Source organism: Triturus cristatus, chromosome 7 (genome assembly GCF_964204655.1).
Source record: "Triturus cristatus chromosome 7, aTriCri1.1, whole genome shotgun sequence".
Lineage (NCBI taxonomy): Eukaryota > Metazoa > Chordata > Amphibia > Caudata > Salamandridae > Triturus > Triturus cristatus.
Window position 1 is genome coordinate 1,833,597,471 of NC_140590.1, and position 12,286 is coordinate 1,833,609,756.

The 12,286-nt window shown below is 48.5% G+C and overlaps 1 gene segment (V, D, J or C); it reads left to right on the plus strand.

Moving 5' to 3' along the window:
• Positions 1-11,655, plus strand: part of LOC146813330 (T cell receptor beta constant 2-like) — a 934,578-nt gene extending 922,923 nt beyond the window's left edge. The window contains 1 exon segment of the C gene segment in view: positions 8,753-11,655. Coding sequence covers positions 8,753-8,776 — 24 coding nt within the window.
• Positions 11,656-12,286: the final 631 nt, after the last annotated feature.

Here is a 12,286-nt window from a genome sequence, read left to right on the forward strand (position 1 = left end):
CATGCCAAAGGGCATGACCTTAAATTGATAGTGGCCATCGGGGGTGGAGAAGGCTGACCGTTCCTGAGCCCTGGGTGTGAGGCCGATCTGCCAGTAGCCCGCCGTCAGGTCGAAGATACTAAGGTAGCGGGCGGCCCCCAGCCGGTCGATCAGCTCGTCTGCTCGGGGGATGGGATGAGCGTCGGTCCGGGTGACAGCGTTCAAGCCCCGGTAGTCGACGCAGAATCTCAGTTCAGGGGCGGTGCCGGGGGCAGCGGCCTTGGGAACTAATACAACCGGACTGGCCCAGGGACTGTCCGAGGGCTCGATGACCCCGATCGTGAGCATCTTGGCCACTTCCTCCTGTATGCAGGCCCGTACCCGATCTGGTACGCGGTAGGCCCGGTGCCGGACAGGGGGACTGTCCCCAGTGTCTACGTCGTGCAAACACCAAGGGGTGACCCCGGGGGTGAGTGAGAACAGGGCAGCGAACTGCAGCAGGAGGTCCCGGCAGTCCTGGCGTTGCTCCGCAGTGAGGGCGTCGGAGAGCCGGACCCCATCCACGGAGCCGTCCTTCTCCTGAGTCTTTAAGAGATCCGGGAGGGGCTCGGAGTCTTCTTCTGTACCACTGTCGGTCGCCATCAGGAGGCTTAGTTCGGAGCGCACAAAGTGTGGTTTGAGCCGGTTGGTGTGGAGGACCCGCAGGGGGTTCCGGGTGGACCCCATGTCGATGAGGTAAGTGACGGGGCTTTTACGCTCGACCACTTTGAAGGGCCCCGTCCACTTGTCTTGCAGGGCACATGGTTCGGTGGGGGACATCACCCATACTTGCTGCCCAGGCTCGAACTCAACGGAGGAGGCATTGTGATCATACCACCTTTTCATGTCCTCCTGACTGGCCTCGAGGTTCGCCTTGGCCATCTCCCTGAAGCGCCGGGTCTGGTTTCGTAGGGCCAGGATGTATTTGAAGACGTCGGGAGGGGTCGTTAAGGGGGCCATCTCCCAACCTTCCTTGACTAGGCTGAGGGGCCCTCGCACAGGGTGCCCGTACAAGAGTTCGAAAGGGCTAAAGCCGAGGGACTTCTGGGGGACTTCCCGGTAGGCGAAGAGGAGGCACGGGAGCAGCACATCCCACTGGCGACGGAGAGGCTCTTCCAATCCCCCAATCATCCCCTTGAGAGTGCGGTTAAAACGCTCCACTAGTCCGTTCCCTTGGGGGTGATAGGGGGTCGTGAATCTGTAGGTGACCCCGCATTGTTGCCAGAGGGACTTCATGTATTTAGATATGAAATTCGTACCTCGGTCGCTGACAACTTCTCGGGGGAAACCTACCCTGGAGAAGATCCCCATCAGGGCCCGGCCAACCACCGGAGCTGTCACTGTCCGTAGGGGCACCGCCTCGGGGTAGCGGGTGGCATGGTCCACTAGTACCAAGATGAACCTGTGTCCTTGTGCCGTGCGGGGGTCCAGAGGCCCCACAATGTCTATCCCCACCCTCTCGAACGGGGTGGTGACCACCGGGAAGGGTTGCAGAGGGGCCTTCAGCTTCCGACCACTCTTCCCGCTGGCTTGGCACGTGGGGTAAGATCGGCAGTGGTTCAGGACGTCATTCCTCATTTTTGGCCAGAAAAAGTGGGTCACCAGGCGACTGTATGTTTTGTCCTGGCCCAGGTGTCCAGCCAGGGGGACATCGTGGGCCAGGTTGAGCAGAAAGTCTCGGAAGCGGAGCGGTACCACCAGAACTCGACCGGCCCCCAGCTCGGCGATTCTTTGCTCGCTGTAGAGCAGGTCGTTGTCCCAGTAGACCCAGTGGGTTCCGGTGGTGTCCCCTGCGTTTTGGGTATCGGCTTGTTGGCGGAGTCCCTCGAGGGAGGGACAGGTCTTTTGTTCCTGGCGGAACTGTTCTTGGGTGGGCCCCCCCTCTTGACGCCACTGAGCCAGATCCAGAAGGTCCTGGGGTTGTGCGTCTGCTTCGATAGTCGGGTCCGGGAGGTCGGCCTCGCTGTTGTCCTCGACGGGGGCAACCGGGGGCGGAGGTGCCGGCCATTCGGTTTCTTCTGATCGGGGGGTGGCCCGGGCGGCCATGGATCGGGTGGTTATGCAGGCCCAGTCCGGGAGGCCCAGCATCCCCAGGTGCTCTCTTTTCTCGACGGTGGCCCACGGGGAACTCTCGAGGTCATTCCCCAGGAGGCAGTCCACGGGGGCATCGTCCCGGACCGTCACCTTCAGTAGGCCGGAGACCCCTCCCCATTCAAACGGGACGCAGGCCATTTTACACATACTCTCAGAGTTATCTGCCGAGCGGACGGGGCAGAGAATGTTCGGCAGGATCTGCTCGGGCTTCACCAGATGACAGCGGACGGCCGTCACGCTGGCGCCGGTGTCACGCAAGGCCTCGGCTCTCTGTCCATTAATGGTCACCCACTGACCGTATTTTCTGGTGTTGGCGGGTAGGGGAGCCCGCGGAACCATGTCTCTTCCCCCTAGGCATGCCAGGACCATGGCGGCCGGTTCCCACCCTTGCTGGGCCGGCTCGTACTCTTCGGGTCCCTCCGAGGATTGCTCTTCCCCTAGGGCAGCGGCCGCCACCTGGCGGGGCTTGGGCGTTTGATTTAGCGGGCAGTTCGGGTCATTGGCGTAGTGGCCTAGTCGCTGGCACCGGTGGCACGTGACGTTGGCTCGGTACCCAGGCCGCAACGGGGGGTTGCCCCGGCCGGCCGGGGGCGGGGTGCTGGCCACGGGTGTTGTTGGTAAGGCGTCTCTCCCTCGCCCCTGGCCCCCTCCTCCTCCCCGAGGACGGTGCTGGCCTTGGTTGCCTCTGTTCTGGTCGTGGGGCCCTCTCCGGCCCACTCGGGTGCTTTCCCACCGGTCAGCTTCGGCGGCGAGCTGCCGGGGGTCGGTCAGCTTACTGTCGAGTAGGTGCTGCCGGAGCTCGACGAAACAGTTGTTTGACAGGTGCTCCCATACCATAAGGTTGAAGAGTTGTTCGTAAGTGGTGACCTGACTTCCCTTGATCCACCCTTCGAATGCCCGGCTGAAATAGTTCACGTATTCTACCCACGTTGTACCTGGGATCCTGGTGCAATCTCTGAACCTCTGGCGGTACATCTCGGGCGTGAGGCCGTAGCGGGTGAGGAGGGCAGCCTTCATGTGGTCGTAGGACGACATTTGGTGATCGGGGAGCTGCAGCAGGGCATCGCGACCCTCGTTGATAAATCTCCCCCAAAGTCCGGCTCCCCAATCACTCCGGTCGATTCGGTGGGAGGTCATTGCGATCTCATAGGCTTTAAACCACTGTTGTATGTCGTCTTCTCGGACATATTCGCGGACAACATCCTTGGGGATGTGAACTTTTTTCTCACTTGGCCCCGGGGTGTGTGGTCGCTCAGGCACCCCCAGTTCCTTATTCTGTTTGCACAGTTCTATTTCCGCTAGTCGGCGCTCGTGCTCGAGCGTTATTTTTTTCTCTTCCAGCTCTCTCTGTCTCTGCTTCTCTTCTCGTTCCTCTCGAAGCCGCATATGCTCGAGGTTAAGTTTCTGTTCCGCTAACTTGAGTTCCCCATCCATCTTGAGTCGTGCCATCTCCAACTCGTGTAATCTGACTCTGTCTCTTTCTCGGATCTCCTCTTGCGGAAGGCCCGTTCCCCGCTCCTCGGGAGCCGTGGCGTTCCCCTCTGGTGTGGTGCTGGTTTGGTCTGGGGTGACGCTGCTTTGGTCGGAGGGTCCTGTGACCCCCGTTTCTGTCCATGACTCCAGAGCGCGCTTTAGATCATCCTTGGTACTCAGGCCGGTGGTAGCAATGCCAAGTTCTATGCAAAATTGTCTCAGTTCGCGGTGGTTGTATTCTTCTAATTTCTCCATTTGGAATTTCTCGGTGGAGCTGCTATCTTTGGTCGACATCGTGTTTTTGTCGTGGGGTGAGCTACTCTCTGTACGCTTACGCGTTGATTCGGATCCCACCGCTGCCACCAATGTTAGAAAAGGTAGACGGGCCGGGAGGGCCGGCCGTGGTCAGGGGGAGAGGTCTCCGGGGAGAGCCGTCTCCAGCGATCGTACAGACAAGTAACTTCCCCCCCACAGACAGGAATCACACACGGATAAGGTTCAGTGTTCTTTATAGGTACTTAGTTATGATACGGTAGAATGGTACAAGGAGGTCTGGACGCCGGGGTCCCCTCGATTAGAGTCTCGTAAGGTAGGGAAGGGGGTAGCGGGTCAGTCTATTTACCAATCAGGTAGTTCGGATGAGATGATGATGAGCTCACAATCCTCGAGCTTGGTGTTTAGGTGGTACGGTCCGCGGCAGCGCCAGCAGGTCCCGGTAAGGATGGTTGATACAACGGGCCGCGGCAGCGCCAGCAGGTCCCCGGAAGATGTACGGTCCGCGGCAGCGCCAGCAGGTCCCGGTGAGGATGGTCGTTACAACGGGCCGCGGCAGCGCCAGCAGGTCCCAGGAAGATCACGGTCCGCGGCAGCGCCAGCAGGTCCCGGTGAGGATGGTCGTTACAACGGGCCGCGGCAGCGCCAGCAGGTCCCGGTGAGGATGGTCGTTACAACGGGCCGCGGCAGCGCCAGCAGGTCCCAGGAAGATGAAGGTAGCAGAAGGCCGCGGCAGCGCCAGCAGGCAGGACGATGGTTCACAAGAGCGGGCTACGGCAGCGCCAGTAGACCGTCAGGGTTGAGTTCACTCGGTGTCTCTCGACTCCAGGATACAACTGCCTTCCTGCTCCGGAGCTGTCTTAGTTATAGGGCTGGTGCCCTTTGATGTCCGGACCCTCGCACTTGGCGGTCGGAGGGTCCGGGATGAAGGTGTCCAGACACCCAGCAGGGGGTGGAGCCAGCGCCTGGGGGCTGCTGGAGGCGATCGGCACCTGGCGGGGGGAAGAGCTCTTGACGCTTCGTTCTCCCATTGACCTGCCAAGTGGTCCGCTCACCTCCTGGGTGGATGGTGGTGCCGGGATGTCGGGGCCGGCCAGGCCCGGGGTTAGGGTCGGGGTGAGGCCACGCGGCCGCGTGGTGCAGGGCCCAAGATGGCGGCTTGACCTGGCCGGGGAAGCCGGTGGGGCTGGACCCCGTGATGAGTAGGGGTCCGAGGGCAGAGGGTCCGTCGGGAGACGGAGTACAGGGGCTTGTCACGGGGGTATGCCGGGTGGGCCGGAGCTCGGGCCCTGTCGTGCGGGGGGGGAGCCAGCCCTCTGTGTGGCCTGTCCAACACTGTGCCAAGAAAAATCAAGCACCAATCGCGGTCATCTGTTCACACCAGACCAGGACAAAGTCAAATGTTCAGGATGACCGTGAAGGAGTGTGAGTAGGATACAGAGACCCAGTTCATCTTGGTGAAAGTTTACCTTCTAGCTTATTTAGCTCCAAGTGAGATGCCTCAGTCTGAACTTCACGCTGGCAGGGAACCGGGAGGGGTCATTGTTGCTACAAAGATATGGTCACTTGTCAGTGGTTCAGATTGGCAGGAAATATGGGGAAGTCGTGGTTGATGCAATGACAACCGTATGGGTGAAGTCTGAAGTCTGTAGCTGGAGATGTTGCATTGACGGTCGTCATGCGTTTGCCTCAGTGAATTCGGCTCGCTTTCACAAGAATCCCGGGGATGGTTCTTTTCAATGCAAAGAACCAACAACATCTGGATTTTCCCCTGGAGTCTATTTCTTTCAGTTCTGAATTTGGAGGAGTATACTCTGACACCAGCTAAGGGTCCTGGGCCTGGTTTGGCATCTCCTTGGGTCAGGCTCATTCCAGTAGACCCCAGCAGCATGGTCCAGCAGGTTCCACTTGTTCTGATCAGCTTGCCAGTTGCAGGGGGGAAGGCCTCTGGAAACTTCTTATGTTGCTGTATCTCAAAAAGGAATTCAGCCAAGTGACCCTTGGGATCACTCATTGGATCCTGAGTTTAAGGCAAGCAAGTCCAGTCTATCTTCAGGTTTCAGACAGCAGGATAGTCCACCTTCCGAGTCTCCACAGCATGAGGAGTGTTCTGATGAGGGGTTCCAATGCCAGCGTGTGTGTGAGGGTTCCCTTTGTCTAACCCTAAACTGGCTTTGAGCAGTTGTTTCCCTTTCCCTAGGTATGGCTCCAAGCTGTTTAGGGTAACAAAGGACAGACAGACCCGGTGTTGGTTGTGTTTGCTATTGAGAGGACAGGCAGATTTAGAAGCCAGGAAGGTGTGGACCAACCGTCAGACTATCCATTGAAAGTCAGGAAGGGCTGTCCACAGCCTCCAGGCCATCGTACTCGGAGAGAAATACCTTTTCCCACACCAAGGTCTTTTTGTCCCCTGTCTGAAAGCAATACACATCACAAAACAGGTAGAAAATATTAGAAATGTGATCCTGGACATTGACAGAAAGGAACATTTAGTGTTTCAGAAATAGGCCAACTTTATGAAAATAACATTTTCAGAATACTTACTTCAAATCCTACATGATCACTAAAGATTTTAAATTACTATTAAAATGAGTGGAAGAAATATTTCTCCATCCTCTCCCAAACTAAAGTTATTACTTATTTAATGAATAAGTTAATTGAGTATTAGTCTATGGGAGAGATAGCCATGCTGCAGTGAAACATGACTTTTGGTTTTTGTGCTGCAATGAAACGTAAAACCTAAGTACCCATGTCCTATTTTTTACATACCATGCACCCTACTCTTTGAGCTTTTAGGGCCTTCCCTAGGGATGATTTATAAGTATTCTAAAGTAAGGTTTAGACCTGGCAAAAGGTTTATTTTGCCGGGTTGAACTGGCTGTTTAAAACTTCACTACAGGTTGGAGTGGCAGGCCTGAAATAGGTTTTACAACTCTACTTTTCTCGGTGTCACAATAAGTGCGGGGTGTAGAATTATCTCACCTGCTTTACCTTGTTAAGACTAGATATTTTCATACTCTATATTGATACCTTGTTTTTACTATGCAGGCTTCCTTTAAATATATTTAAAGTCCTGAAGAAGACATGTGGAGATGTTTATCACTTACACTCTTTGAATAGGGGTCAAAACGTCATTTTACAGATCAGACATTACATACTAGCACTCCACATATCGGTGCTCAATAATAAGGCTATATGTGTTAATATATATGCTAAGTCACTTCGGATACCAAATGAAGTTTTTCTTCTATGAGTATTGTAAATGTTAAATGTTTGGTTTATGTTGATTATATGGCACTTATTCAGGTATGTAATGATATATGTTGTTGAACTGTCTTGTGCTTTTATATATTTGTTTATGTAGTTTTCTGTGCGATCTATGACTGATAATATGTCAACCATGTTTTGAGTCCATAGCATCAGTCCTATTGTTTTTTTTTATTTGTCTGTATGGTATTCAATGTTGACTATATACTATTGTATATTGACTAGTTGTCAGGACAAAGAAAAAAGTTTAAAAGTAATTCTGACTTACTCATCAAAACCATCCATCAGTATATACTGGTACAGTTATTAGCTGGGTAATACAAATATTTATTCATCCTGATACAGTCTAATGAGCTGAGCTGCCATCTCATTTATTCTTGTCCAAGTGATAGTTGACTTAGGTAAGTGCACTCCGAAAATATGTTGTATTTGTGCCTGCAAAGCACCGACTCTAGCAGCATAGTCAGAAAACACAGCAGCAGACCAATGTGTCCTCTCCATTTGAAACAGACATCTGAATACAGCCTCCTGGAAGACGGAGAGGGTTCAAACTCTCCACCTCACCAAACCTATTGAGCTGTTCCTGCTGTGTATGTCAAACAGTTGCTGTTGCATCCGCGGCCACAACAGTAAATGACAAACATGACCTCAGGCGCTTTGAAGGTGGACAGCAGTCAGTCAATGGTTCTCCTTAGACTCTGCCAAACTAACTGCTTTCCTTTTCTTGGTAGAAGTGAGGCCAACACAGGAACTGAGGAGAATTCCCCCTCCCTCCTTCCACTGCTCTAGTGAAACCATGAACATTGGGGTACCATTGCTCACAGCCTCCATCACACTCTGTTTTCCCACCATGATCCACATAACCTTAGGAGACGCCGGGAGAGAGACTCGGAGGCTGTGGAATAGGGCATTGCAATGTTGACAGCAGGAGGCCTACACCAATGGTCATAGACAGTTGCTACTATATTGCCTTCTATGGGACAGTCAACTTTCCAGTAGTCAACGTTTTCATAAACACAGGAGTTGTCTCCATACAACAGGTCTTGATTTGTCTACATTAGAAAGCAAGACTGGCGCTTCGTCTGTTATTTAGAATTAGTACACTCTGGAAAGAGGCTGCAAATCCAAGAGATCACGACTGAGCAGCACATACCAACAAGCATGCACCGATTAATGTCTTACCAATTAGCATGCGGCAAGTGCCAAATATTCAGCCACCTAATCCTCAGTCTATCTACAAATGAATTACTGAAACTGAAGTGTACTTTATTAAAATAGAACTTACATTTAATGTTTGCTAAGTACAATGTCAATGACATTGCAAATATGCACTGAGCATTATCGTGCATAAAGTGGAGAACATCACTCAGTTATTAAGTTTCTGACTACAGAATTTGGAGACTTGCAATCTTATCGGTGTCCTCCTTTAGTAATTGACCAATATCTGTTCTGTAACACTTGACAAATTATTTAATCTCTCTAGTATTGAAATTATAAACTTGTATTTTATGTCAATGTGATATTTCAATCCAGGTCAAGGTGTTTTATTTCCATTTGAAACTAGGGCTGTACTATATTAAATACATTGCAGCACATATTAATTAATGATATCTGTTTTTGCGTTTAGGTGAATGACAAGCATTTCAGTTAAGAGATGGTGGAACTGACAATCTACAGGTGCACTCCCACATGATAGGACGACACGTTTCGGCACTGTTTTTGTGTTTTATTAACAACTGCACTTTCTTAAAAATACATATTATTTGATCTATCCTTTCCATGTTGTGTTATATCTATCTGTTTCTGCTTGATATCATTTACAGAATATAAACATTATAATAACAGTCTCCTTTATCAGCACGCTGGTACACTCTTACCTGATTGTGACTTACATGGTAAAAGATACATTCAGAGTTTAATGCCATGTAATTAAATTGTAGGGTACAGTTCAATATAGTAAGTGCATCATATTATGCACTATTTCAAATGTAAGTATGTAATCTAAAATGTTGTTGTTTATGTCAAATCAACTCACTTAATCTGCTGTAAAAAAATTCTATTTAATTCTTTAAGCTCATTTTACCTCTTGTAACTGCATTGTGTTATAGGATGACCACCTCCCTCTAGGCCTTTATGTACAATGTCTCTTGTCCTGGACTTTTATGTGGTAGCTTAATGAACCCTGTGTGCTGGAACCCTTTTTTAATTGTATTGAACTAATTAGATTAACTCACCCTAAAACAATGATTTGCAGGTGAAAAGTTCAGGATTGGAGAGATGGAGTGGGTAATCACACTATGTGTTACTTCTTAATACTTTGTTAGAATGCCTTGCATGTCTGGTATCCTGAGTTTGAGAAATGTTTTTTTTAAAAACATTTGCAAATTGTGATTTTTGAATTACGCTTGTATTGAAATCTCTATGTGGTCATTGAGGACTACTTTCAAACGTCATGGATCCACATATTCATTTGTGTACAACTGCTGCTGTGATGAACTTCTAACAGTAATAAGATGTGATTAGTTGTGGTGGTGCACCACAGATCAAAACCGCAAAAAGCGCCACGTCACACACACGCACACACACGCGCACACACCACACACACACTGTGATGTAAAGAATTGCTGCCATGTTTTTTCTTTCAAACTAATGTTGATTTGTATTAGGACAGGGTACCTTCAAGAGGTGTATGCTTAAACTCTTTCTGCCCTACACATATGCAAAGTTGAGCAATTAGTTCATTTGTAACAGGAATCAAAACACATAATGATCTAACCTGGACCAGAGTATGTAAATGTCATTAGTGTCAGGTAATTTTGCAGGTGTTCTGTACAATTTTCTACTTGTCTTGAACTATCATTTGCATCAAACACGAGTTACAAAATATATTGTGGGCTTTTCTGGCATAGCACAAGGCCTCTTTCTTAAGACGACAAAGCAAACTTCTTTAAATGGATTTTTCTTTGGGCTGGTGTTTTATTTTCAGATAGTACTGCTTAGAGACAGAGGGCAGGCTTTGCCTTTGTATGTTCTGAGCTGAAAACAAAGCATTATTTTAAAGAAATATCAGGTAAAACGAATGCACTTTGTGCTCTGCCGGAGCATAAACCTTCTCAAGACCTGGCTGTTCGAGCAGTAGCAGCACTCCCCCCCCCCCTTTAGCGCCTTGAGACCCTCACGGGTGAGTAGTGCGCTCTACAAATACACTGATTGATTGATTGATTGATAAACCTGGCGCCCAGCTCTGCACCAGAATGTCCCATCGTGATCTGGTGTTTAGTTGGCGCAAACAAAGATGCTAAAGAATTAGAGCGAATTTGGCCAGAATCAGTGCAAATTTTTCCCAAATCATAGTAATTTATAACACCAACTTTAATGATTAGTTTCTGGTTTCAAAGAACAACTAAACCATCACTCATTTGATACAGGATTTTAATAGGTCGGACTCCGGGTCAGCTGAAGAGTTGCAAGTCACACAACATCTGCACCGTATGGCGTGCACCACCCCTCAACAGTAAGAAGGAGTAAAGGAGTCTTTGCACAGAATTTATGTTTGTTTGTGTGCTGTACCCGCTTATATGTAATTATGCGAAGTGACAGGCTTCAAGTTCCAGTTTTCTTCCTCTAACATGGTGTGATGTGACTGCAGTTCTTCCAGCCGGCTCCAACACTCAAGAGGTGCGTACCTTGGATTTAGCAGCCCTTGAGTTCTTTCATCCTCCCCCAGCACTGCTGCCCTTGCACTGGTGGAGGTTACAGTACTCCAAGCTGACCTGTCCCAGTGCATTGTTTCCTGGGATCTCGTCCACGTGGGATCATTCTTTCCGCGCATTTTAATTGAATACAACATGAGTGTCCCTCTTTGTAGAATTATAGGGTTTCATCAGTGAAATATGCATGCAGCAATATGTCTCAGTACATATTCAACAAACTGTCTGTGCTGCAAGGGAACATCATGCCCAAGGAAGCAGGAACGTGAATCCAAACACGTGGGTTACAATATCAACGTATATGCCATAAATACAATATCAACGTATATGCCATAAATACAATATTAACGTATATACCATAAATACAGTATCTATGTATATGCAATAAATACAATATTAATGTATATGCCATGAATACAATATCGCCGTATATGCCTTAAATACAAAATTAACGTATATATCATAAATACAGTATCAATATATATGCAATAAATACAATATCAATGTATATGCAATGGATACAATATCACTGTATATGCCATAAATACAATATCAATGTCTATGCCATAAATACAATATCAATGTATACACAATAAATACAATATCAACGTATATGCAATAAATGCAATATCAATGTATATACAATAAATGCAATATCAATGTATATACAATAAATACAATATCAACGTATATGCAATAAATACAATATCAATGTATATGCAATAAATACAACATAAAGGTATATCCCATAAATGTAATATCACTGTGTATGCCATAAATACAATATCAATGTATATGCAATAAATACAATATCAACGTATATGCCATAAATACAATATCAACGTATATGCCATAAATACAATATCAACTTATATGCCACGGCAATGAAAAGAAACATGGACTAATAGGAGGTTGATTCAGACAATTGTACTGAAAAATACATTTTCAGAGATTCGCTGCTACACTGCAAGGGCCGCATTCCCTCCCATTCTCACTGTACAGAGAACCTGGAATGAGGCAGGCGCAATGTACTTCAAGGCGGAATTCAGAGAGAAAAACCCTGCTTGTGGTCCCTAAGACTCTTCAATGTGAGCTTACTTGACCTCACAAACATAAACCCATGCATCTTGGTTTAGGTTAAATACATTTGAACTACATATGAGTGGTATGAACCTCTTATGCAGATGTAAAGAGTATAACTGTCTCTTTCTTGGGATGGGGCGGCCTTGACTCACTCAAGACTTCTCAAGGTCAATAAAAGCCATATTACACGTTGTACATTTGTATATCACCCGCATATATATGCCCTTACTATTACATGCTCAACCCTATCCTACTGGGGCACTTTTCATGTTCTTGAAAAGATTTTTATTAAACAGATCTTTCAAGTTTACCTTTTGTTAACAAATCCCTTCCTCCTTTGTCCCCTACTCTAAGCAAATTTGTTGGGG